Here is a 26,537-nt window from a genome sequence, read left to right as displayed (position 1 = left end):
CTCCCTTGGGAAATGTGGACCCAGCACCCTCTAGGTCTTCAGAGCCTCTAAACCAGGCCAGAAAACCTGGGGCCTGCTCAGCATTCTGAGCTCTTGCAGACCCCAGCTCCCTGTTAGCTCAGAGATGGAAACTAGAGAATTACTAGCTTTTAGCAAGTGGAAGAATTAGAAAAACATTAAGTCTCTAATTTTGAGCATTCAATGGTTCCAACTCCCCTTCTCTGAAGCAAATCTGATGAAATATATTTTAAACAGCTCCTTTTAAAAAAAGAAAAAATGAAGCAAGAAGCTGCTGAGGCAGGCCCTATTATTTAGAAATGTGATAGGGCTCAGGGAAGCAATGGTATCAGAACTGAGTCTCTCTGAGTCTGGTAAGGTTTGCCCCCTTCAAAATAACCAAACAAAGGCAGAGGCCATACTCGGACCTCAGGTATGGCCGGCTGGGTAAAGGGCCAGGGAACCAGACTTAGACCAAGGCCCTATGGCCACACAGGGAGACCATTTTCTCTGCAATATACGCCATTATATCATTGTGTTCTTTCGCTTTAGCCTGGATGTAGGGTGGAAGGAGATATTCGTGAAGACCACTCCCCAAAGAGATTGAAATTATTCTAAGTGTAAAATTTTGTCTGTTGATTGGAGCTTCAGTAGTGTTTTTCAAATCCATCCCTTTTGCTGATCCACACGAATATAAAAGGCGGTGGTGTCCTTTCTCCCCTCCTAACCAAAGTCCCAGCAGGGATTTGGAAGCACGATGAAATCTGAAAAAAACACCCCAGCAAAATGCTGAAATCTGAGTGTTTAACATTCCCTCGCACAAAGACAAATGCGTCCTCAGAAATGCTGCAGTCTAGGCGGGCCTCTTGACCAAAGAAAAGGTTTTTAAACAAGGAAAAACAGCTTGGTCTGGCATTCAACCGGCTGAGAGCTCAGAGGGCCGGCCAAGAGACGCTTTTAAGGCCTGGGGGCTCTCCCCAAGGGAGGCGGGCTGGGGAGGCTTCCGGGAGGCGGGCGCGTGGAGGAGAAACCCAGAACCGTTGTAAATATTCATGTCTGTGGGGGTGGGGGGAGGGTGTGCCCCTTCACCCCGCCTCTTCCAGCTGCACCCACCCCCACTTAGTGGAGGCGGGGGGCACAGCGGCTGTCCTACCGTCCTTGGACAAAGGTAATCTCCCCACATTTTTGTTCTTCGGTCACTTGACTTAGGGAGCCCATTCCGAAGACTTTTCAGGGAAGGGACAGGCTCTGGGTGTTCCCCTGCGTTTCTCCTCTTCTTTCGTTTCCTAAAAGGGCATAAATAATTAAAGTTTGGCAGGGAGGAAAAGCTTTCTTGCAGAACTGTAGTGGCAATAAATGAAATGACTCAGAATCTCTTCCCCAGTCAGTTTTTACGAGAGCTGCCAGACAGTGTCTGTTCACGTTCTCCAGATACCAGGGGCGCCCTGACAAAGTTAAGGTCAAGTTAGTGTCTTATCTTGGGTGGCTCAAAATTACCGCATCGCGTCCCGGCGCTGCGCGGAAAGCTACCACTCGCGGAGCTGCCGGGCTGCGAAGACAGGGGCCGGTGCACTCCCTGCGCTTCGAGTGGGGCCGCGCAGGCAAAGACGAGGCCACAGCCCCTGGATCTTCACGGTAGGTTCTCGAGCCGGACGCGCGGGTCGGGAGCTGCGGTTTTCCTTGGGTTTCAGGGTGAGGATGGAGGAGAAAGCTGGGGCCAAAGGGAGAGGCGGGCTGGGCCAAGAACGAACGCCTTGGCTTGGTTGTGGGGGGTGGGGGTCCGCGCTAATGCGCAGAGAAGGGCCGGCCGCCCCCTTCCCTGTGCACCCATGAGCCGCTGCAGATGGCGCACCCTCCCCCGCCAAAGCGCGCCTCCAGCCCGAGCGCCGTCGCCATGTCGTTGAACTTGAATGGTTCGTCCTCCCCCATTTCCCTCTTTAACGGTCAGCAGGCTCCACTTTGGGGGCAGCGGGCTGCTTGCGCCCCACCCGTGCAGAGAGAAGGTGCCAGAATCTTGCGCACTTGCAGACACATAAAGAGCCAGCCGGGGGGCACCCCGCGGCCCCTTCCCTGGGTCTTGAGCGGCCGCGGGGCTAATGTGCAGTGTCCGGGGAGCCATTTTAGGAGAGAGATCCGGGGGCGTCAACTCCGAGCCCGAAAGGGAGAGGTTTGGGCAAGAGATGGAGATGGGGAGGCAGACAAGTGTGCCAGCGATCTAGGCTGAGGAGAAGGGGGCGAGCTGGAATCTGGGCGAGGGTGCCAGGTGTGTGGAGGGTGTATGCAAGGATGGGCAGTTCTTGGATGGGGGGTTTCTTGCTCTCCAGACCCACCGACCTGTTTGCGCAGTGTTCGGAGGGAAGCTGAGGTGGGAGGGGGCGGAGGAGAGAAAGTGGGAGGGAGAATGGGAGGGAGGAGATAAAAGAGGAAGGGGGCAACATTGGTCAGAAAAATAGATATGCGCTCTGATCACCCGCCTTTTCTCTGTCAGTCGGCATGGTGGGCAGAGCTCACGGCACTGGCACTGCGGTGACCGGGGCCAGGGAGGGAACCAGCCTCACAACCTGCACTGTCTGTCTCGGGCGCAGGGCTGAGGCCTGGGACAAATGCTGGGATTGATTGCCTGGCAGAGGAATCCTGGGGAGCGAGAGGCAACCTCTTGCCCTCAGTTCCGGGATTCGGATTTTGGGAGCTTTTTTCTAAGAGACTGGTTTCACCTTTGGAAAACGCTGGCTTTCCTGAGGCTGAGCCCAGGCCTCGCCTGGACCCACCCTACCCCCCCCACACCCCGGGCTAGAAAAGAGGGACGCAGCCGCCGCCGAGGAGAGTGAGGCCTTGGGGAGACTGGATGGGGGGCCCTCAGGGTCGAGTGGAGAAGACGGGCTTAAACCAGGAGGCAAGAGCGGCTGAGAGCCCGCCCCTCACCCCCAGAGCCAACGGACCTCCAGGGAGCCCACAGGGGCCCTAGGGTGCTGCAGAAGCCCAGGGAAGGCGCGGCACGGATGCGTAGGCCTTGGCGGGGCTCCGACACAGGGAAGGAGCTGGATGTGAGGCTGGTTGGTCTTATCCAGGCCAGAAGGCAGAGGGTGAGACGGGCGGAGGCACCGGTGGTTTGTCTCTGCTTGCTTGATTGCGGAAAAGTGGGAAGCCAGGCACCCTGAGAGTAGGACTCCAGATCCTTTTGTTCAGCAGACCCCCAAGGTTCTGGAGGGCCACGGGGTATCTCCGCTGGCTAAACTCCCTCCTTGCTTTAGCACTGCAAGAGAAAAGGCGGAGAGGCGACAGGGAGAGAGATTGAGGCGGGGACACATAGCTGGGGCAAAGGAGGAGAGAGGGTCAGGGGACCGAGTGAGCCAGCGGCAAGGAGGGGAGTAAAGTAACAGGAAGGAAGAAGGAAAAAGGAGACGGGGAAGTGAGAGCAGAGAGGACCGGAGAGACAGGCAAGTGAGAAGACTGAAGGGGGACAAGGAAGGAGGAAGAGAAGGCGACAGGCCGAGTGGGCACCGAGACCCTGAGCCGGGTGAGCTCCTGGTAGGCTTTTGGCGTGAGTATTTTGAGGCTGGCATTCGCGCTCCGGGTCGGCAGTAGAGAGAGCCAAGTTACTGCTCGGCGTGAGCGCCGGGCAGAGAAATATGTAAATCAGGGCTCCTGGCTCCCCGAGAGCGGCGCAATTACGCGCCTTGAACTAGAAGCAACAAGCTCCTGACGGGCAAACTGAAGAGGGTGTCGGCGTCACGGGGGAGGGAGCGGCTGCAGGAAGGGGTGTAGGGGGTGGGACCCTCACACCCTCACACCTAGTCCCCTGTGCCTGGAGCCGGGGCTCCCCCTCCGCGCTCCGCTTCTTTCCCTTCCCCCTTCCTCCCCCTTCCTCCCCCTCCCTCCTCCTCCTCCTTGCCGGCCTCAGTCCGCGTACTTAAAGCGGCGCGGGCAGGCGCGGGCGGGCGGCCCAGCCGGGCGGTGGCAGATGCACCCAGCAGTGGCAGCCGCCGGCGGCGCACAGGTGACCGGCCTGCTGCACAGCCTGGTCAGGGGGCTCCCAGGGAGAGCTGGCTGGAGAGGGAGGCCGATCTGCCCCCAGCGCGCGCGCGTCTCGGCGCCAGGAGCCGTCCCGGGGCGTGTTGGCGAGCACTGATACAGATATAAGGACATTTCTCTCCATGGCGTCACGTGACATAATTACCACCAGAATCAATCAAGATGAATTGCACGTCAGCGCCCGGTGGGGATTTTTGCTTAGTTGATCCTGGCCCAAGCCTCTTGTGCAATCGATGGCTCAGGTTGGCGGCGCGGGGAGCGGCCCAGGGCTCGCCGGCGCGCACGCCGCGGAGCCATGAACGACTTTGACGAGTGCGGCCCGAGCGCAGCCAGCATGTACCTGCCCGGCTGCGCCTACTATGTGGCCCCGTCGGACTTCGCCAGCAAGCCGTCGTTCCTGTCGCAACCGTCGTCCTGCCAGATGACTTTCCCCTACTCTTCCAACCTGGCGCCGCACGTCCAACCCGTGCGCGAAGTGGCCTTCCGCGACTACGGCCTGGAGCGCGCCAAGTGGCCATACCGCGGCGGCGGCGGCGGCGGCGGCGCAGGGGGAGGCGGCGGCGGGGGCGGCCCCGGCGGGGGCGGCAGTGGCGGCGCCGGGGGCTACGCTCCCTACTACGCGGCGGCTGCTGCGGCGGCGGCGGCGGCGGCTGCGGCCGAGGAGGCGGCCATGCAGCGCGAGCTGCTCCCGCCCGCGGGCCGCCGGCCGGACGTGCTCTTCAAGGCGCCCGAGCCGGTGTGCGCCGCCCCCGGGCCGCCGCACGGCCCGGCGGGCGCCGCCTCCAACTTCTACAGCGCCGTGGGCCGCAACGGCATCCTGCCTCAGGGCTTCGACCAGTTCTACGAGGCTGCGCCCGGGCCCCCGTTCGCCGGGCCGCAGCCCCCTCCGCCGCCCGCGCCGCCGCAGCCCGAGGGCGCCGCCGACAAGAGCGACCCCAAGACGGCGGCCAGTGGCGGCGGGGGAAGTCCCTGTGCCAAGACGACCCCCGGCTCGGAGCCCAAGGGGGCGGCGGAAGGCGGCGACGGCGAGGTGCCCCCGGGGGAGGCGGGGGCTGAGAAGAGCGGAGGCACAGGTAGGCACCGGACGCGGGGTGGGCGGCTGGGCTCCGGGGCCGTGGGCGCGGGGGGGCGGAGGGGGCCTCCCTCTGCTTGCGCCGTTTTATGTGCTACTTTATAAGCGTTCGAAGGGGTTTATACATCCTATAAGATTTCCCTGGCCGTTGTAAAGCGTGTTTACGATAGGAAACCAATTTAGGTGGGCTTAAGGTAGACTTCGAGGACGACATTAATCGCTGCAGAGAGCTTTCCCCCAGTTTTGTGCGTGGGGGGGTGGTCCGAGAGACCGTGGAGGGAGGTAGAAAGGGAGGGGAGATTTCAAGCCAATTTGTGTGTGTGGACACTCGAGCCTCCTGCTTTTAAAGGAGTGGGGTGTTGGGGAGAGTTTGATCCTTAAACTGGACTTTATCCAAGCCTCTGCCTGACGCACGCTGCTGGCTGGAGTCGAGTAGATGCCCGGCACGCTCGTGTTTCTCTCCCTTCTGAGTCCAGCTCAGAGCCTGCCTCGCTCTCGCTCCCCACCTCGATGCCAGGCTGTGTGTGTGTGTGTGTGTGTGTGTTGTGTGTGTGTGTGTGTCGGGGCGTGAACACAGGTCCACGCCCGCACTCTCTCCTGTGCCCGCCCATATATCATCCCCCACGACGCAGGCAGGGCCTTTCAGCCGCAGCAGGGACGTCCCCAACCGGCCGAGGCCTGGCCCTTGCGCGGCCCGAGCGGGTAGCCAGGGGTGGGCAGGCAGTGGCCTCTCTTACCCCTTGGTCTCTTTAACTTGCAGTGGCCCCCCAGCGGTCTCGGAAAAAGCGCTGTCCCTACACCAAGTACCAGATCCGCGAACTGGAACGCGAGTTTTTCTTTAACGTGTACATAAACAAAGAGAAAAGACTCCAACTCTCTCGGATGCTCAACCTTACTGACCGGCAAGTCAAAATCTGGTTCCAGAATCGCAGGATGAAAGAAAAGAAACTGAACAGAGACCGTCTGCAGTATTTCACTGGAAACCCCTTATTTTGAGAGCTCCAGGAGCACCCCTCTCCCCTGAACCCCACGCACCCACTCTCCTCCCCACCAGCCTGCCCTGAGCAGGCCCAATGTCCTTGGGTTTAATGACGCCTCTTCTCTGTGGAACTCCACGATTCCTTCCCACGGTCAACTCGGGACCTCCCAGCGACCACTGCAGCCTGCGGACGAGGTCGGGGACTTGGCCGAACGGATCCTAATAAGGGGAAAATGGTAAATGCAAATGTCCCTTTACAATTTTACCGCCAATGTGCTGTTGCTCTTCCCTCTCTCTGAGCTCCCGTGGGGACGCTGTGGGATCTGTAGAGAGTTAGGCCGAGGGGCTGGAAGGCACTTGTTTTTGTTCTGAGTTTAAGGGACTGCATCTTTTCCCCTTGGTGAATGCAGATTATTTAAACTCTGGGAAATGTACCTTTGGTCTATCGTATCAAGGCATGAGTCACTGTCTTTTGTGTGAATAAATGGTTTCTAGTAAAATGAAGGTTATAGCTTCAATACACTGTATGAATTTTCCTCTTTGAAGAAGTTTAGTGCCTGATTAGGATATTTGTGTGGCCAGAACCTTCTCCCCCAAGCAACTGAAAATCAAGTGAAAAGCTTTATAATCCCACTAAGATAAGACTTGTTCTCTCCTATCCCTTCTAAGCTACACTGGCATTAAAAATCACTTTAGGGATGACTTTCTGAATTGAAGATGTGACCCAGCCATGCTGGTGCTGCCTTATCCAGGCAATGAGGCTGGGACAGCAGGACCTAAGAAACAAGTCTCCTTGCCACCTCACCCTATCCTACACCCAGGGTAGTAAACTTGGAATTCCTTTAAAAAAAAAAAAAAACTGGGTAGGAGATCCAAATTCACTCTTAATAAGATGTCAAGGAGTCAGGGTCCCTTAAAAGAAGAAATAAAAACTAGAACCTTTCATTGAAACAAAACTAATTTTCTAAAGGGACAGTATCAGGGGTGGAGAGGGCCTGGGTCCTTGCTGGTGTCACAGGGACCTGGAGCAGAGAAGGTCTCCCTCACTGCCCCGCAGCCTTGGAAATAGGGCCCAGGACTGCAGACCACTTCTCACAGCAAATACCGCTTCAAGTTAAAGAATGTGGTGGAGGCTGCATCACACTTTATGTTGCAGGGCCAGGCCAGGCTGTTTACAAAACCTTGAACTGTCTAGACAACACCATAAAAGCCAAAGTTCTAAACAGCTTAATTGGGTTATATTATACACCTTCTGGTGGGCCCAAAAGAGATTTCCGCAATGTGCCATAAACTGGAAGAGTGAGAAAAGCTTCTCTTTCTCTGAAAAGAGTAAAGTGACTCTTATGACTCTTAACCTCTCATAAGTCCAAAGTCAAAAAATAAATCCATGAGCTATACAGCACCCCATGCATCTTCCAAGGAGGCATGCATTTCCAAATGCAGAATTTTTTTTTAATTATCAAAGCTTTTGGAAGGAAGGAAAAACATAAGTGCATAAGTGTATGCCTTTGAACTTCCAAAATGTCAAGGTCATCACCTTTAACCTTTCTGAATAATTAGGCACCTTAAGGTTCTTCTGTGATATTCAACTACCACCCACTCTCAGACACACATGCTCACACACATCCAGAGCCCCACACACATTTATGACCACACAGAATCATATCGAGGGCTCCCCATAAATCTAAGCAAATTCCTAATTTCAGGATCAATAACCTTAATTTCCCTTCAAACATTTGCGTAATTCAGTACCAATTGACTTCTTTTAAAAATACTGGTTATATTAAAATGTCTACCAGCATGCTTTTACTACAGCTAGGAAGTGCTGGTTGTTGGTTTTTTGTTTTGTTTTGTTTTGTTTTGCTGGGGCCGGGGGGAGTCATAGATAGCAGTCCATTAGCTCTAATGAAGAAACGCGATTTTGAAAGTAGGCATTTGAAAAAGAAAGTTCTATTACAGACTTACTTCGTTATATTTGGGAAAAAAAAGAAGTCACCCTGTGAAATAAGTTACTGTACTTTCTATGATATGGAACAAGAGAAAATATATTTATATTGTTTCCAAAAGCGTCCCTCAACGTTTGGTTAAGGATGCGATAGAAACAAAGCCTACAATTGAACAATTTCGTTCAGAAGGGGACTCCTTTGTTTGGAATCCTAGGCATCCGTTACAATGTCAGTGCCCTAGTAATGTGATCATTCCAGGAGGCTAAAACTGGTTTATTTTCTTCTCTCTCCATCTCTCTCTCTCTTGCTCGCTGGCTTGTTCTTTTTTAAATGCTGCGTTTAAATGTAGCAGCTTGTATGTGCACCACCTTAGTCAAGCCGAACCTAGAGATACCATTTCGCGTTTGCATGGCCTTGGAGAGCCACACGGGGGCGTGCTCACGTTCCAGAAGCCTCATTTGTCGGAGAGGCCGCGGTACCGTATCTTTCGGGTACTGGATTCTAATATGCAATCTTAACCGGCTAGAAACCGCTAAGGTGTTTGCTTGCTGATTGTTTGTTCTCAGCAGCCATGGGGTTGGGAAGTTGTATAAAGACAGAGGAACGCGAGCAGATTCCTGAAATAAGAGATCACCTAATCGTTGTCTTCTTATAGATAAAGCTGTTATAAAGAATACTTCGGTATAACCTGGTGGTGTCGAAGAGAGGTTTTTAAAAGACAAATGTGTGCATTTCAAAAAAATAAGCCATGCCACTGCAAGTTAAATTATGGAAATCAATTTTCTTGGTTTACGTGTGGAGAGCGATAGGAAGGTAGGACCACCCCTGCCTAAAACCGCGTCCGCCTTGCACGCTCTCGGACCGCCTGGGGTGATTAAAAGGCTTTTGTTTAAGACAGATCAGGGCGCCGGCAACTTAGCTGAGTGTGGTCTCAGAAAAATGAGACGCGTCGAGACCTAGCGGGTCGTTCTGCGCCAGGGACCCCCACCCCCACCCCCACCCCCGGTAGTGCCTGGCGGTCGGGGCTACCGGTAGTGACCGGGAGGCGCAGGCAGAACTGAGTTAGGGCTCCCGGCCATACTGAGCTAGTGTGGCGGCGGGGAGCGGTAGACAGCCCCGGGGAACGTTTGTACTTCAAGGTGTCGTGGAATGGTGTATGCATTTGAAGCAAACGGGGCTTTGCGTTTGACAGAACCCTGGCCACCCTTCCCAGCTGTCTGCTGGCCTTGAGCGTGGAGTTTGATTTTGGCATAAGCTCCTGAAAGCAGTTTTCTTTCCGTATGCTCTCCTCAACCCCATTCCCACCCCGAAAGCCCTTGACATTGCGGAGGGCCTGTGCCACCATCCAAGGACTGAAAGAGAAGTTCCAAAATGAAGGGTGGCAGTCCCTTCTTTCCTGAAGTTCATTGTAAAGCACACGCAACCCCGGAATTAGTGAGGACCTCCTCAACTTTGCTCTCTTTGTCCCCTCCCTCCAGGCCCCGGACTAAAGATTCTGGGTCCACCCCTGGAAGCTGGCATCGGCTTCAGTGGAGGCTGGGGGCCATGAGTCTCCCCACCCCATGGGAGGCGCCAGCCAGAGGCATTGATGTTCCCCGCGGGCACCCTGGCTCCTGCCTGTCTGACTGTGGGTCCAGCTTAGCTATTGTGAATCGACATTTCCCGGGGCCTAACCTGGGCCTCAGTCCAAGTGGGGTGAAAGTCCTCCTCCCCAAATGTCGTTGTGTCCCTCTTTAGCCAGCTCCAGCGGGGGCGCTTGTGGCCTTGGAGGGCCCCTTGGCCTTGGCTGGCAGCCTCTCCTAGACCACGAGTGCTCTGCAATCTGTAGTCCCTTTCCTCTCGGCAGTGCCCAAGTTGAGTCTAAAAAAGACCAGGGGATTGGTGAAAAGAACCAGGACTTCTCCAGGCTGCAGACCTGACCTTTCTGGGACCATTCAGGGCATGTGGGGCTCATGGAGCATGGCCCCAGCATCTTGAGTCACTGAGGTCTCAGAGCTTGAAGGGAAGGGAGATTGGGAGAAGTAGGAGTCTTTTGTGTCTGCAAAGGGAGGAGGCTCCTAGGCTGCTGGTCCTTTTGCAGTGTCTCCCTAGACCCGTCTTTGCATTGGTGGCGGCTTCCCTGGCCACCCCGGTTGCCCTTTTGAGTTCTTTACACATTGGCTGGGAGGTGCACGGTGCAACCCAGAAGGGTGCTTGGAGGAAGCAGCTTTTAAAATTTGTGCCCATCCACTCTGCCCCCCAAAAGTGGCACATCTCTGAGAGGTCACTCAGGGCCCAAAATCAATGGATCCCCAGGTCCACCCAGGCCCAGGGCCGCTGCCCTTCTTCCCAGTCACAGGAAGAGCATATGCAAGTCACTTCTTGATTACAAATGCTAATTTCTTGCTGAAGCGACCCTTTTAATTTTTCTCTGGAAAGAACTGTGCCAGGGAGAAAGATGTCTTGATACAACTGTGGATATTCATCTCCTTTATGGTACAATATTGATTTATTATTAATGGTAACTGCTCCAACTGATCTAAAGATGATCGAAAACAGCAGCTATGTAGCTACATTAAATACTTGTAAGCAAAATAAAGCCTGGCCTTGAAAACCCAGCCTTTTCATTCCACTTGCTTTATCTTAGCCTTAGGGTCTTAGGCAAAGTTTCCATCCTCCCAGGTTCAGATCATTCTCTTCCTTGTATTGTTTCTATTTTGCTTGATTTTTATAATAAAATCCCTCCAAAATATTGGCAATTTCTGGCCTCAAAGAGCTGGTCTGAAGATAAAAATTTGAAAAAGAATAAATAGAATTTTGTGATAATGGATTCAAAATGTGTATCTGATACACCCCTCCGGTGAGTGATGATGACCTATTTAAAACCAAATCCAGTGTGGGAGTGACTGAGCCTGAAGGCGCAGGGAGCTGAAACAGAAAGGCTCCCCAAATTCAGGAGGCAGAGGTCCTGGTTAACGGCAGATATACCCCTTCGGTGAGGAATTGCTGGTTTTTAGCTTGGATGTTTTCTTCATGTATAAATAAAGATTATGAAAGGACATTTGATGGGCATAAAATTTGCGATTAGATTGAACACTCTTGCCTCTCTTGTGGGATAGGGAGACCTGGACAGCGGAGTTCCGGGCAGCTCCCTTGGCCGACATGCAAAGGGAGGACAGTGGTGGAGCGCCAGGCTGGCGTCAGGGCGCCTGCCGAGAGCGTGTGCAGCGGGCACTTTGTCCAGCCCTGGGCACGCTTAGCTGTGGCTGAGATCATGATCTCCGCCTTAAGAGAAGGCAATTTTCGGGGTGCTAGTCCGTGGCTGTTAGCTTTGAACAGGACCTTAGCAGACTTGAGTCAAAAGTTGGGTTTTTTCCCCTGCCTTCCTCACTTCCCCACCCCCAAGTCTAAAAGCAGCCACCCCTACCGAAGGTAATGTTTAAACCTCCGCTTCCTTAGCCGGCATCCCGCAGCCGGAGCAGTTAGAGGCGCCAGGCTTTTAACCTGACAATGATGTTGTATTTGAACAGCTGCGTAAAGGTTTAAAAGGTCTGTCTCATTGCCACTGAGGAGTTTTTTTAAAAGGGGTTATTGTTTGGGCGAGGGCACTGTGAGGGGACAGCCGAAGCGGTCCCAAGGCCGAAAATAATGTCCATCGACTTTTTCCACCAGGCCAGGGGAGACTCCTTTTGGGGAGGGGTGGACAAAGGGTTTGCTGGAAAAGGTTTTTGTGAAGGAGCGAGCGGGCTCCAGCAGGCTGAGCATCGGGCTCCCCCAAAAAACAAAAGGCAAGGCAGAAACCCAGTTTGCCCACAAGTTCAGTCTCTGGGCCTGAAATCCAAGGCCCGCCCCCGTGACAGGAGTGTGGGGAGAAGAAAACACGGACGCCTCCCCAGACAGAGAACTGGTTCACATCAGAGTTTCCGGGGCCCTTCTCCTCTCTCAGATGCAGGAATGGGGATCCAGGAAGCCTGAGAACGGCTCCAGTGCCCTGGCCGGGCCCCTCACCCAAGGCAAACCTTTGGAAATCAAGTTTAAAGCTCCCTGCTGCTGCCCCGAGGCCGCGGCTTCCGAAGGACTGCTCACCGCCTGCAACAGAGAACGAGGGAGGAAGTTGTTGAAGAAGTTTCTCATAAAACTCTGAGTTTCCATGGTGGTGATGGTGGTTGTTCTCTTAATGAGGTCGACCACAACCCCAGACCAAATCCTTTTTATAGAACTTTCCCTCACCAAAGGAAACAGAAAACTAAGGTTCTCTCACCTCCTTTTTTCCCTCCCTTCCCTTATCCAAACAGAACCTTCTCAAATAATTTTAGGAATTGCCCCAAACTGTAAAACTCAACTTCTGACAAAAGTATGGCTTTTAATATTTGACAATTTGTGTTAAAACAAAAATTGACCTTCTTGGTTAGTAGCAAGGGGGAAAAATCAATAGTATAATTTTCAATAATTCATAAAGCGAACGCCATTATGCTAAATCTTAACTATTAATCTTATCCTTTACAAAGTCTCGATTGATTTGTTAATAAAATATCTTCCCGTGTGTGGCAACAGCGGGTATAACTCTTTAAAAACCTTCAGAAGCAAGAAAATTACCAAGTAGCCCAAGAATGTAGATGAGAATTTTATTGATCGCCCTGATTCTTCTTAATATGTATTAATAAATTCCACAACCTTTTGTACCTTGCACTTGTCAAAAACCAATGCTTTTACAAAATCCATAAAAGGAAAACATATTTTTCTTTGCAGAAGAACCATATGACACCTTTGCATCACTCTCTCCTGCTTGGCCCAGTCAGTTTTCTAAAACTTCTGGAGTCAGAGGGTGAGAGTTTCCCCTTCCTAGAAAACATTCTTTTCTCTCTTCTTCCTTCCTTCCTCTTTGCCCTCTATTTTCAGGGCGTGTGGGGAGGGAAACCTCGGTTTAGTTGGTTTAGTTCTTCCGCTGAGAACCGGGGGTAGGGGGACGCTTTCGCGGATGCCGCGCTGCTGGCGAGGGACTGTCTCCAGGCTGAAAGCTCCCAGCGGCCCGGCCCGCAGAGGTCGGGGTGTGGTTCCCTGAAGAGCCGAAGGCTCGAGTAGCCCACCGGGGCGCAGAGGCGCCGGGGGCTGGGGCGGGCTGGCGGGCCGAGGCAGAGGACAGTGCCGGGGCCGGGCCGGTCCTCGGGGCTCCGCGGGGCCGGTCAGCTGCGTGGCCTTCGGCCCTCGCGGCCCTTCTCGACTCCACTCCCCAGGATATCTTGACGCGTCTAAGGCGCCAGAGCTCTTTCCTGTGGACTCCTGGGGTGGGATGTCTCAGAGTCTGGGGAGTCCAACTCACCTTCCCAGGCTGTCCGGGACAAAATGAACCAGGCTGGGCCCCCACCCACCGCCCTGGCCCCGGCCCTCTCGGGCGCCTTCTGCCTGGGTGTGTGCGGGGAATGCTTCTGTGTGCTGGCGCCACGGCGCCCGGGCGTCCCTCCCCGCGTGTGTCCTCCCGGAGACCCCTCGGGCCGAGCCTTTCCTTCCGCTCGCGGGCCCAGAGGCTGGAGTGGGGGACGCGAGTGGGGCGGGCGGGCAGAGCGAGCTCCAGGAGCCCGGCGGGCGGCGGAGAGCGCTGCGCCGGTTGTCTCCAGCGCGCACTATCGCGGGCGCGTAGTAGATGTCGCTGTTGTCCGCGCTTACGCGGCCGGCTGGCCGGGCTCTGGAGCACGTGACCTGCGAGGAGGCTGCGGCTCAAGGCCATTTTCAAATCTCATTGGCTTGGTTGTCATGTGGTCGGCAGAGGCATCCACAATTACACGGGGAATGTTTTCCTAGAGATGTCAGCCTACAAAGGACACAATCTCTCTTCTTCAAATTCCTCCCCAAAATGTCCTTTCCCAACAGCTCTCCTGCTGCTAATACTTTTTTAGTAGATTCCTTGATCAGTGCCTGCAGGAGTGACAGTTTTTATTCGAGCAGCGCCAGCATGTACATGCCACCACCTAGCGCAGACATGGGGACCTATGGAATGCAAACCTGTGGACTGCTCCCGTCTCTGGCCAAAAGAGAAGTGAACCACCAAAATATGGGTATGAATGTGCATCCTTATATACCTCAAGTAGACAGTTGGACAGACCCGAACAGATCTTGTCGGATAGAGCAACCTGTTACACAGCAAGTCCCCACTTGCTCCTTCACCACCAACATTAAGGAAGAATCCAATTGCTGCATGTATTCTGATAAGCGCAACAAACTCATTTCTGCTGAGGTCCCTTCGTACCAGAGGCTGGTCCCTGAGTCCTGTCCCGTTGAGAACCCCGAGGTTCCTGTCCCTGGATATTTTAGACTGAGTCAGACCTACGCCACCGGGAAAACCCAAGAGTACAATAACAGCCCCGAAGGCAGCTCCACAGTCATGCTCCAGCTCAACCCTCGCGGCGCGGCCAAGCCGCAGCTCTCGGCCGCCCAGCTGCAGATGGAAAAGAAGATGAACGAGCCAGCGAGTGGCCAGGAGCCCACCAAAGTCTCCCAGGTGGAGAGCCCTGAAGCCAAGGGCGGCCTTCCGGAAGAGAGGAGCTGCCTGGCAGAGGTCTCCGTGTCCAGTCCCGAAGTACAGGAGAAGGAAAGCAAAGGTCGGTATGAGCAGAGTTGTCACCCCAGCGGGGCGCGCAGCCCCGGAACCGGCAGAGAGAGGGAACACCCGGGTCCCCAGTGCCGAACCGGCAGCCTGGGGCCCCAACTGGCAGGTGCCTCTCCTCCCGTCTTTTAGAGGGGCAATCTTAATCCCGAGATGGTTTCCTCTTCTGCCGCGCTGCCCTGACCCTCCTGGCTAGTCCTGGCCCCAAGCTGATGGCGCCCGGGCAGAGGAAAGGCTTGCCGGGTTTATTTTTCCTGAGCTAGACCTGAAATGCAACAAAAGAGCGCAAATGAGACCTGCGGCTGGTAAACGCGGCCCCAGAACCTCCTTTCTCCTGCTCAGATTTGCAGTCCCAGCCATGCCTTTCACTCAATGATGATTTTAAGGTGGTCCAAGGTACCGTGTTCGTGTTCAAGTGTATGCACCCCGCATCCTGCGAGCTTGGGGACAGCAAGGGGAATGAGATGGCTGGACCAGTTGGTGCTTGGGCCGGAGAACAGGGCTCCCTGCCTCTGCGGGGATAGGTAACCTTGGCTTTGTCTGGGGAAAGTGCCGAAAGCTTTGCAGTCCTTTTGCAAAGGGGGCAAAGGCAGAAGGGAGGGAGAATGGAATGTGCATGGCCCACCCGGCAGGGCCAGCCTTAGGGCTGGATAGGGCAGAGAGCCAGGGGCTCTGGCTTTTCTGCCCCTGATCCTCTGCCCTAGTGCTCAGAGTTGGGCCACAGCAAGGAGCTACATTTCTCATTTCTGGGAGAATGCTTTTGTGTGGGAACAAAAAAGCACAAGAATTCAGGAAGTTCTGGGGCATAAAACGGTGCCCAGGCAGGGCAGAGAAGGTGTACTCGGTTCCTCTGGTATCTTTTGAAAGAGAATTGGCATCTCTAAGCCTGGCTGTGGGGCTCCCCGCCTGCCTGGGAGAAGTGGGGAAGAAGTGGCAGGTTTGGGGATCTGAGGCAGCAGTGGGATTCGTAGGCTTGTCAGACTGTGGTTTGCTTCTTCCACTCGAGCCCTGTTGTGAGATGATCATTTAGAACGTTGCTGGTGAGATCCTGAAAGTTTACTATTGTACTAATATTTTGTGCAGGTCAGAAAGTAGAGAGAGAGAACGCTGACACAGACAGCAAGAATACCCACCCATTTGTGTCATTTTGGATACTTTAACTAACCTGGCATCATTTACAAATATCTTTCAGGGCCCACCTCATGTGAGTAATGTTTAATGCAAGCATTTCCCAAAGCGGCCTGGCTGCCAGCGGGGTCATGGCCAAGGGTAAATTTGAACAGATTGAGAGAAAAAAAAAAATTCTTGATTTTTTTTCTTCTTCTCCCTTTAATTTTGTTAGAGGAAATCAAGTCCGATACTCCAACCAGCAATTGGCTCACTGCAAAGAGTGGCAGAAAGAAGAGGTGCCCTTACACTAAGCACCAAACGCTGGAATTAGAAAAAGAGTTCTTGTTCAATATGTACCTCACCCGCGAGCGCCGCCTAGAGATCAGTAAGAGCGTTAACCTCACCGACAGGCAGGTCAAGATTTGGTTTCAAAACCGCCGAATGAAACTCAAGAAGATGAGCCGAGAGAACCGGATCCGAGAACTGACCGCCAACCTCACCTTCTCTTAGGTCCGAGGCCTGTCAGAGGCTAGGATCGGAGACGGGCGCCGAGTTCCAGGGCCGAGTGCTGGAGGACTGGGAAGGCGGAAACAAAACCTTCAATGCTCTTTGTTTTTTGAATTTTTTTTTTTCCTGCTAGAATGTGACTTTGGGGTCATTCTGTTCGTGCTGCAAGTGATCTGTAATCCCTATGAGTATATATATATATATATATGTATATTAAAAAAACTAGCACGTGTAATTTATTATTTTTTTTTCATCGTAATGCAGGGTAACTATTACTGCGTATTTTCATTTGGCTCTTAACTTATTGGAACTGTAGAGCATCCATCAATCCACTCGTCCATCCAGCAATGTGACTTTTTCATGTTTTTCCTAACACAAAAGGTCTGTGTGTGTGGTTAGTCCATGAGCTCATGGCGTTTTGAATACATCCAGTACTTAAAAGTACTTAAATTACAGATATATTTAAAAAGATTAAAACCCACAAGCTTTGGGGGGAGGGGGACTAAAAAAGCACATTACAATGTATCTTTTTGCAAATGAGTTTAGCAGTTGTCCTTGGTGAGATGGAATATTGACTGACTTTGCCTTGTAGCCTTTCCCTTGTGGTGCATCTGTGGTTTGGTAGAAGTACAACAGCAACCTGTCCTTTCTGTGCATGTTCTGGTCGCATGTATAATGCAATAAACTCTGGAAACGAGTGCACTCCCTCTGCTTTCTGAAATGGAAATATGTTGTGATGGAGATGAAAGACTTTGGAGAGATTATCTTCCTGTTAAACTGCTTGTTTGGGGCACTTGCGGGGGTGGTAGAGAGTAGGGGGAGGAATATGGGAGAGAAAAGCTGAAGGGGGCCTTTGGTGCCGAAATTTGGCAGTGGTGGGGGAGTGATAATCCAGGCTGTGCCTGCTGTTTTCCTAGTTGGGAAGAAGGAGGGTCCTGTCTTCCCCTCCCCTCATGATAGTAACATAATTGATTTGTCAGTGGATGTGAACTTTCCTCTAGCCTGAGCCTGGTAAGTAAACCTGTGCCCAAACCGCATTTTCCTCGCAGCTCCCCACTTGTGTGTCTTCCTTTCTTTCGTTTCGGTTGTGTTATTTTTAATGCTTTCAGTGGAGTCTTGGTGATTTCTAGCTGGTGTACCATCGTCAGGGACTAGGTCGAAATCAGTCTTGCCCCACCTGGAAGCTGCAGGGCCTGCATTACAGGAGCAAAGACAAGCAGCAGCTTAGCATTGCATCGGATCCATTTCTGCTCTCCTGTTCTTATCCCTACCCCTATCCCAAGCACAAGATAGCCAGGCCACAGTGAAGCCAAGGATGAGTGAGTTTTCTCATCCCACTTTGCCCTGGTTTCCTTGTGGAAGGATTTTATGTTCAGTCATTACCTTTTGGTGGCCTACATGAAAAAAAAAATTAAAGGAAGGAAAGGTTTTCACCAGTTAATTCTCCCTCCATTTAATTACAAACTGCTGGTTGGAGCCATTGTATCTGGGAGGCAAGAAAATGTACGAAAGGTGACCCAAAGAATTTTCAGATGAACATGACTTCCCATGAAGTCCAATGTTCCAGTTGTTACCATGGCACAGAAAACTCCAGCTGTCTTTTCTCTGTGTATGAGTGTGCATATAGATAGATGGATAGATAGATAGATTGACTAATGGGTTGCAGGATCCTCAGCCCACGAGAGTCCATCCTTTTCTAGTCCTGCCAGGGAGAAGAGGAGAGGCCTTGGGGGGATGAGCTGACAGAGAATTCGTTACCCCAGGTTGTGCTGTGGTTTCAAAAGGTCTCCAGTAGACTCAAGCAGCTTCCTTGACAAATCCTTGGATGATGAAAATGACAAATCTTTTTTGTGCCCCCCCCCACTTTTCCTCTAAAAACAATCTCTTTAAGGAGGTCTCAGCCTTAAAACCCTCTACCAAGAGTCCTTGGGAGACTCAGTAATCATTCAGAGTTTTAAACTTCCTGCCGAAAACAGAGATTATTTTCCAGGTCCAAGACAGAAAGCTTTAGGGGAGCCATTTCCTAGGGTGGAAGATGGATGGCATCAGTGCCAGGTTGGGAACACTGGAATAGATCTGCCCAGACCTCCACTGGTTGGGCAGGAGAAGGAAGGCAATTTTAGCTTCTCAGTTTACCTCCAGCGATGTGGGGAGCACCATTCGTTGTTGACAAGGGGTCATGTCTCAGAGGAAAGTCTGGGCTACAGGCAGAGGCAGCTCCTCTGGAATAAAATCAGAAAGCCTTTGGCAAAGGCAATCAATCAGACCATAAGTAGCCATTTCCCCCCTTCCTTTCAGGGGCTCAAGGTGGGCTGGGAGCCCCGCAAGGGTGTTCTGGGCTACTTGTAGGGCGAGGAATATATCCTCCAGTCGCCGACGACCGACTGCTTTTTGTCTTGGCTCCCAGCCGGGCTTCTGAGGCTTTGTACCATGGATTTGGGAGTGACAATGGGCATTTCCCTCAGATTCAAGGCTGCCTAGCCTTACCTTTGGAGACTGGGGGAAAAAAGTGGGGAGGAGAGAGAGGAAGAAAGAAAAGAATTCGTAAGAGTAGCCCAAGGACCAGGGCATTTTTTAGAGATGACTGGAATTCACTTGGAGGCATCCAAGTGAGAACCAAGGGGAGCGGCCTGGCCCAGGGAAATGCTGTTCCGATGGCCATTCTTGAGGCAGGGTCGGGGCGGCAGCGGGATGCGGGTCTGCGCTGCCATTTGGGTTCTGCCCTATGGCATGTTCTCTTCCAGGACCTTTCCAGAAGTCCCGGAGAAGACAAGGCACCCTGGCCGCCAAGGTCCGCGCAGTGCTGACTGCCAGCTTGCGGACACTTCCGAAGGCAGACAGACAGAGCCCGGGCGGTGGCCGCCGGCCGCGCCCAGCCCGAGGGCCAGGCAGCCCCAGCTCAACCCTCCGGCCTCAGCGTGTGCTCAGCCTCACGTCGGGGGTGTGTGTCTGCGCGGGCGTGTGTGAGTGTGGTAGGGGGAGGGGGGCCTTTCGAGCTGCTCCATCCGTCCGTTTTATTAGGGACACATTAATCTATAATCAAATACACCTCATAAAATTTTTATTGAAAGGCATAATATCATTACAGAGGTCTTCCACCTGTTTTAAACAACACGACAAGCTGTGAGAGAGCGTGTGTGGGTGTGGGTGTGCGTAGGCAGGGGTGGGCTGGGGCCGGGAGAGAAGCACCGGGAGAACTCCCCTCGGGCGCCAGGGGGCCGCCTCGGAAGGCCGGCCTGCCTCTGGCCGCGCAGGCTCGCGCTCCCCGCCCCCGGCCGCTCTGGGCTCTGCCAAGTGCTCGGTGCGCCCAGAACTCACGGCCGGGAGCTCGGAGCCCAGACGCTTGAGAAGGCAGCCCCCGTCCGGACTGCAAGACCGAGGGCGGCAAGAAGAGGCGAACAAATAGTCCCCAGCGCCTCCTGCGGCCGCGGTCGGGGCGCGTGGTCCCAGTCGCCACCGGGTTGGCCGAGTCAGGCCGGGCCGAGCTCGGCTCACGGGCCGGGACCCGTGGGCTCTAATTGCTGCTCTTATGTTGATGATGATTTTTTTTTTTTAAATCACAGCAGCCCCCAGTTTAGCGGACTGATTTACTCCTGGTATTGGTAAATATGATCACGTGGGCCGCGCGACCAATGGTGGAGGCTGCAGCCTGCGAACTAGTCGGCGGCTCGGGCGCCGGCGGGGAGCGGCGCCGCGGCGGGCAGTGTAACCTTGGGTGGGAGCGCGGGGCGCCTCAAAATGTCCTCCAGTGGCACCCTCAGCAACTACTACGTGGACTCGCTCATAGGCCATGAGGGAGACGAGGTGTTCGCCGGACGCTTCGGACCTCCAGGGCCTGGCACGCAGGGCAGGCCCGCAGGTGTGGCCGACAGCCCGGCTGCCGCCGCCGCCGAGTTCGCCTCGTGTAGTTTTGCCCCCAAATCGGCCGTGTTCTCCGCCTCGTGGTCCGCGGTGCCCGCCCAGCCCCCGGCGGCGGCGGCGATGAGCGGCCTTTACCACCCATACGTGCCCCCGCCGCCCCTGGCCGCTTCCGCCTCCGAGCCCGGCCGCTACATGCGCTCCTGGATGGAGCCGCTGCCCGGCTTCCCGGGCGGTGCGGGCGGCGGCGGCGGCGGCGGCGGCGGTAGCGGCGGTGGCCCGGGCCCCGGTCCCAGCCCCGGCCCCAGCGGCCCACCTAACGGGCGCCACTACGGGATTAAGCCTGAAAGCGGAGCGGCCCCGACCCCCGCCGCCGCCGCCGCCGCCACCTCCACCTCCTCCACTTCCTCGTCTTCCTCCTCCAAAAGGACTGAGTGCTCCGCGGCCCGAGAGTCCCAGGGGAGCGGCGGCCCCGAGTTCTCATGCAACTCGTTCCTACGGGACAAGGTGGCAGCGGCGGCGGCTGGGGGAACCGGGCCCGGGGCGGGGATCGGATCCGGGTCCGGGGCAGGCGGCTCATCGGAGCCCTCAGCTTGCAGCGACCACCCGAGCCCGGGCTGTCCGCTGAAGGAGGAAGAGAAGCAGCATTCGCAGGCGCCGCAGCAGCAACTTGACCCAAGTAAGTGCAAAAGAAATTGCCCCCTGATTTATTGCTGAAACCTGTAAGGCTCGAATGTGCAAAACTGATAGTTTTACTAACCTATAAAAACGTCTAGACGCCTACCCTAGCCTGGGCGAGCTACACGCATCCATAAAAAAAGCGTCCCATAACCACCTACCCTGGGCACGCGGTTTGTACGGTAAACAGAGCGCGGGCATTAAGGCTTTTTATGATAATTCCCCCCCAAGTTGTGAAAAGCTGCCATCCTTGGTGAAATTAATTTAACGATTTCTTCTCTCCCCCACCCCGTTGTCTCTCCCTGCCTCCCCTCCGCCCCTCGCTCCCCTTCTTCAAACCCCCCTCTTCATAGACAACCCCGCAGCAAACTGGATCCACGCTCGCTCCACCCGGAAAAAGCGCTGTCCCTACACCAAATACCAGACGCTTGAGCTGGAGAAGGAATTCCTCTTCAACATGTACCTCACTCGGGACCGGCGCTATGAGGTGGCAAGGATTCTGAACCTCACAGAGAGACAGGTCAAAATCTGGTTCCAGAATCGTAGGATGAAAATGAAAAAGATGAGCAAGGAGAAATGCCCCAAGGGAGACTGACCCGGCGCGCTCTGGCAGGACTGCTCTGCTTTGCAATGGCAGTGGGGTTTTTTTCTTTGTGGGTGCTTGATTTCCAGAACTTCTCCAGCCATTCGGACATTCCCCCCACCCCATTTTATGTAGAAGTGACTGTGTGGTTGGTTTCTGTCAGGTAATTTGGGGGACTCTGTATTTGCTGGCTTATGTGTTGGAGAAACCAAGTGGCTTTGGGGTTTTGCCCTCTCCTGCTCCCCTCTTTTCCTGTTCCGTTGGTTCCTTAGGAAATGCCATATTTTGTGAGTGCACGCTGGTTTGAGGAGTCCTCTCCTGTGTAAATGTCTCCTATATTTCTGAAAAGTGCTGTAGTTTAGCCCCGAGCGCTGCTTAGCGCTGCTCAAGCGGAGGCCAAGCGCACCCAATTTCCGAGAGCGAAGGCAGCGACGACGGTGCGGAGGCCCACCCGGGCCGAGCCCTGGCCGTGTTGCCCACCGGTTATGAAAGCCCCTTTTCCTCAGGGAGGCCGTGGGCCCCTCACTGAGATCTGGAATGAGGCCAAGAGAGGAGCCCAGGGCCTCCGGTGGGTCAGGGGTTTCTTCTCAGTGCACTGGAGGAGCCGCACTCTCCCTGGGAGGGTTTGACTCGCGTGGGCGGCCGCGGGTATAGGCCCTCCCGGTTCTTGCCTGAGGACCAGTTGTAAATGCTACCGCTTCCTACCAATAAATGCTGACCTGATCAAATGGAGCCCAGACGCTGGCCCTGAACACTGTGTGCTTGCTTTCTCTGCCTCTTTGCAAAATATCACCCGTATGGGACTTCTTCCCCATCTCTGGGAAGGATACTCTTCTAAAAATCCATGGCCTTCCACCTGAGAGGTCTCTGATGTGCCTCTGAGTTTCGCTTTGGTTGGGCAGACTGCAGCATAGAGCACAGCTCCCCCCCACCCCCACCCCGGGGGAGCCCTCGGCGGTCCTGTCCCAGCCTGCTTCCAGTGCCTCGGCGAACTCTGGACCCTGGACCCAGTGTCAGCATTGCAGCAGAACCGGCAGAGCCCACGGACCCCAGAAACCAAGGGACCGTCTTTCTGGGGCTTTGACATACCGCACCCCATATCTCCCTCTGTTCACGGAGTCGCAGCCATTAACACCCCCGCTCCCCCCCCCCCCAACGCAACCAGGGAAAGGCCAACTCAGCACCCTGGGGCAACTCCTCCAGTTACGCGGGGCTGGCTGGCTCCGGGAGGGCTGAGCCGGTTAGGCTATGAGCTTCCGCCCCTCCCCACAGGAGCCCCGAAGTGACCTTAGAAGATCAAAATGGTCAAGGCTCTCCTCCGCAGCTATCCCCACCCCGCTCCCCCCTCCCCCACCCAGTTTCTGTGTGTTTAGCTCCCAGCTCGGCCCTCTGAGGGTCGCATTCAGAGGCTAAAATGAAGGTCATTGTAAGTGAGGATTTGGGCCCAACACGGCCTTTGCAGGCCCGAGAGGCGGCGGCGCCGGGCGGCCTCGGCTGGGCGGAAGGCGGGGGCGATGGCAGAGTTTTGGGGGGATCCGGATGAAAGAGGGGACTTGAAGGAAAAGCAGAGGGGGGCAGGGAGGGAAATCCAAGGCCCAGATCCGGCAGAAGGTGCTGCGTACCCCCGCCCCTGCGGCCAACCCGATACCTTGGGCTCTTTGAAAACAGGAAGAGCCAAGGTGTCATAAAGCCATCGAGTCGGCGAGACGTCTGGAGGTAATGAGTTTACAACAGGCCCGGCGCTTCGCTTTGAAAGTATCTCATTTTGATGTTTGTGTTTGTGGGAGGAAAGGAAAAATGCAGACAAAACTGGGTCTCTTAAAATCTGGACAATAAAATATTAACAGGACCCCGTTGGACTAAGAAGACGGGCTGGGGAACCCTGGATGAGGTGTGAGCACCTAGGAAATAAAAATGGTAGTAGGGAGGAGACAATACAATTCTGATTTTTAAAATAAGCTGGGTATAGAAGAAGCCAGTGGGTGGCTCTCAATAATATTTGACTATGGCCGCCATCTAGCTCCTTCTTTTTAAAAAAGGAAAATATGTCTGTTATTTGGGGGTGGGAGAGTTAGTGCTCTTGGGTCATTTACTTAGGCCGAGCATCTCCCAGCCGCATGGTCGACGGAAAGAGATGAAGTTACCACTTAAATGACCTTTCACAAAAATATGTAGCCCTCCACTCCAAACATGGAGCAAAAATATTGTTGGGAATTATGTTTGCTTATAGATAAATTAATCGTTACAGATGAATTGGAGGAAAGCATTTTTGAAAATGAGAAAAAAGATTAGCCTCTTAGGAAACACCTAAACTGATTAAAGTCTTCGCTTTTTTAAAAAAAACTCAAATGGAATGCTTAGCTAATTCATTTCACTCTGTGATTTTTGATATAAATTTAATATCTCATTTATTGTGCTTAGAAGTTCCAATGAACACAGCCCAACGGGGCCTTTCCAGACAGGCATTCAGAGATAAATCAAAAAAGTTTCTAATTTGCCTTCTATCCCCACCCCCATTGTCCAGTGAAATGGGCCTTAAGCATTAAAATTACAAAGTAGCAAACATTCAGGATTTAATGCTACATGTAACAGCTTTAAAAGAAAAAAATTAACGAATTTAACTTATGTAGTTTCTTAGCTTTCGAAGTCCGTGGTTCCACTGTTTAAAAAAAAAAAAAGGAGGCCTACAGCAGTTGATATTTAGAAAGTTCTGATCTCGTTGAATCTAGCCCATCCTGTAATTGTGGGCGATTACAGAATGGGGACTTACTGTATCTGGCAAATAAGGGCTGGAAGCTTTTGAAAAAGACACTACTGGAAGCTCTCGGGAGCAGAAATATCTTTGGCATTCAGGAGCCCCTGTTTTCTGCACTTGACTTGTCGACAGTCAAAGAGATGAAAGCATTATTAGTGTCAGCGATCCAAGTCCCAGTCAAACTAAAGAACAAGATTGGAATTGGTTTGAGTTGAATAAAGAGAAGTTAAGCTCGTTCGGTTAGAGGTGGCATTTGGCCACTAGAGAGCGCCGTTGCTCCATTTTGTGATCGTAAAGCTGGCGTTGCGGCGGAAGAAGGGCTTGATTAAAGATACAATCCTATGTTAGATTCCAAATTAGGATAAATTTAACCAAAAAGAATCAATGTGCACTATTACATTCTCTAGAAGTGTTTATTACGTATAAAATTTGGCTTAGTCAGGATTTCAGAAAATTTGGACTATAGCACAGTTGAAAACGTTACGTTAATGCATTGTATCAAAACAGAAAAGTGTAAAAGCATACATGTTTACAAAGTTAATCGCACTCTGTTCCCATTCAGATTATAAACGGAATGCTTGAAGGAAAAAAAATAAAACTGTTTTGTCCCAAGAGGAAATGTTGTCTTACAATGTTTTCGTAATTAGGCCAGAATGTGTGTAGAAATGAATTTGGTGTTTGTGTTTCTTTTTCGCCCCGTCAGGAATCACAAAGTTCTAGAAAGTGCTTTGTATTATTGAGATCTGGGCTCTCTCTTCTTTCCCCCCATTCCATTCCAAAATCCACTATTGAGGGTTTAAACACGCGCGCGCGCGCGCGCACACACACACACACACACACACACACACACGCCAAACAGTGAAATTAAAAGGCACGATTACAAAGTTTGTTTCAAGGCTTTGTTGAAAATAATTACTCTTTTAATTGAGTATTTGCAAGATTGGAGTACAAACCCTTAACTGTCCGAGAATCAGTTCGTTCGCCTAGGGATTTAAAGGAAGTTTTTAACCTGGTGATAACTGGCAGAAAACAACAATAACAACAACAAAAACCGGACCCATCACCACTCACACAGCAAAAGCCTCCTTGCACTTCCTACTAATTTAAAAATAAGACATGCCTTTATAATCTGCAGATTCATTAGCAATCCGTTTACCTTCACTATTTTCAGCTATTCCCTGTAGAAATAAAACACTATCTTGTTATGCCTTTCTGTCTCAACCTTATTTTCTCCATTTGCAGAATAATAATATTCTGTCCACCCGGACTAACCTCAGGATCTCAACCACGAGCTGGGCCACCCCACAAGGGGCAAGAGGTAGTTGAAATCAGTCGCCTGCTACGCCTTTGGGAGATGTCTGGGGGGTTTTAGACATTCTCATTTGGCGTGAAAAGCCAGCGAGGTGTGTTTAAGTTTTAGCGGGGGCGTCCTCGGTGGGCTGAGAGAGTGTTTCTGAGGTCGGCTCCCGTGGGCCTGGCGCCCTCAACAACAATGGATTATCCCAAGAAAAAGGGTCACCCAAAGACCCACGAAAAAGGCAGAGTAGGCAAAGGAAAACACACTCAGCAGAGACCTATTACATTTATTGGACATTGAACATCATCAACACAGGAGTAGAGGTGGGGGGAAGAAGAAGGGGAAAGAGAAGGCGAATTGGTGGTGTAAAGCCAAGAGGCTTCAGGGCCAGTTTCTAAAATCAGGAATATTTTTCCGATTCACACTCGATTTGCCCACATGACATGGGACGTTTCTCTTCCTTGTCCTTCATAGATTGACTTTTCTTTCTTTACCTTTGGAAAAATTAGTTAACTTTTTAAGTTGAACACGGCGCGTGTTCTCGGCACTAACTTCACAGGCTTGTTGCATGAACTAGAATCGTTAGATGGGCGCCGCCTGCAGCTGCTTGGAACCGGCATGTTCCGAACGCAGGCCCGGAGGCTTCTTGGGGGGCTCCCGGGTGTCGGTTCCCCGACCTCCGCCCGGGGTCACCGCCTGCCGAGGTCCTCTCCACGCAGGGGCTGAGACCCAGAGCCGCGCGTCCTGCCGGAGAAAATACCAGCCTCCCAGCGTGAGTCCTCCTTCGCGGCTTGGAACATTTCTCTCTGCTGTTCTATTTACTCCCTCAGCAATGCTAATGTTCCCCCTCCCCACATTCTTCAGGCTGCCCCCTGCGCCTGGTACTGACGTCTATCAAGGGTGAAATGATGGAAACTATATTCATGGACATGATTTCCATTAAGTATCAATTAACCTGGGAGCCTCAGCCAGGCGTGCAGTGCGTCAAGGGTAAATGTACATCTCATTTCCACAAGGCCCGTTCGGCTGGAAAAGAAGGGCTTACTTAGATTCGCTTTGATAATGCACTTTGGTATTGAGGTCACCTTTGTGGCCTTTAATCAAGCCACTTGGATAGGACCTAACTCAAATATTCAGTCCGGA

The 26,537-nt window shown here is 53.0% G+C and overlaps 3 protein-coding genes across 3 annotated transcripts; all 3 read left to right on the top strand.

The window, feature by feature from the left end:
* Positions 1-4,324: 4,324 nt before the first annotated feature.
* HOXD11 (homeobox D11) lies at positions 4,325-6,097 on the top strand. The gene is made up of 2 exons (XM_052635712.1): positions 4,325-5,102; positions 5,862-6,097. The coding sequence occupies exons 1-2, from the start codon at positions 4,325-4,327 to the stop codon at positions 6,095-6,097; spliced, it is 1,014 nt and encodes a 337-aa protein (XP_052491672.1).
* Positions 6,098-13,646: 7,549 nt separating this feature from the next.
* Positions 13,647-16,226, top strand: HOXD10 (homeobox D10). The gene is made up of 2 exons (XM_052635710.1): positions 13,647-14,601; positions 15,949-16,226. Exons 1-2 carry the CDS (start codon positions 13,647-13,649, stop codon positions 16,224-16,226), a joined length of 1,233 nt encoding a protein of 410 aa, XP_052491670.1.
* Positions 16,227-19,511: 3,285 nt separating this feature from the next.
* Positions 19,512-22,080, top strand: HOXD9 (homeobox D9). The gene is made up of 2 exons (XM_052635711.1): positions 19,512-20,760; positions 21,113-22,080. The coding sequence occupies exons 1-2, from the start codon at positions 19,962-19,964 to the stop codon at positions 21,352-21,354; spliced, it is 1,041 nt and encodes a 346-aa protein (XP_052491671.1). The 5' UTR covers positions 19,512-19,961; the 3' UTR covers positions 21,355-22,080.
* The last annotated feature ends 4,457 nt before the right edge of the window (positions 22,081-26,537 follow it).

This window comes from Budorcas taxicolor, chromosome 2 (assembly GCF_023091745.1).
Source record: "Budorcas taxicolor isolate Tak-1 chromosome 2, Takin1.1, whole genome shotgun sequence".
NCBI classification, from domain to species: Eukaryota; Metazoa; Chordata; class Mammalia; order Artiodactyla; family Bovidae; genus Budorcas; species Budorcas taxicolor.
Note: the sequence above shows the minus strand (reverse complement) of the source record. Positions and strands in the feature narration are given on the sequence as shown.

Excerpts from the sequence above, each read along its gene's own strand:
- HOXD11 (XM_052635712.1), top strand. The coding sequence starts at position 4,325 with ATGAACGACTTTGACGAGTGCGGCCCGAGCGCAGCCAGCATGTACCTG. Across the intron at positions 5,103-5,861 it reads TGAGAAGAGCGGAGGCACAG|TGGCCCCCCAGCGGTCTCGG; the intron begins GTAGGCACCGGA and ends TTTAACTTGCAG.
- HOXD10 (XM_052635710.1), top strand. The coding sequence starts at position 13,647 with ATGTCGCTGTTGTCCGCGCTTACGCGGCCGGCTGGCCGGGCTCTGGAG. Across the intron at positions 14,602-15,948 it reads ACAGGAGAAGGAAAGCAAAG|AGGAAATCAAGTCCGATACT; the intron begins GTCGGTATGAGC and ends TAATTTTGTTAG.
- HOXD9 (XM_052635711.1), top strand. The coding sequence starts at position 19,962 with ATGTCCTCCAGTGGCACCCTCAGCAACTACTACGTGGACTCGCTCATA. Across the intron at positions 20,761-21,112 it reads GCAGCAGCAACTTGACCCAA|ACAACCCCGCAGCAAACTGG; the intron begins GTAAGTGCAAAA and ends CCCTCTTCATAG.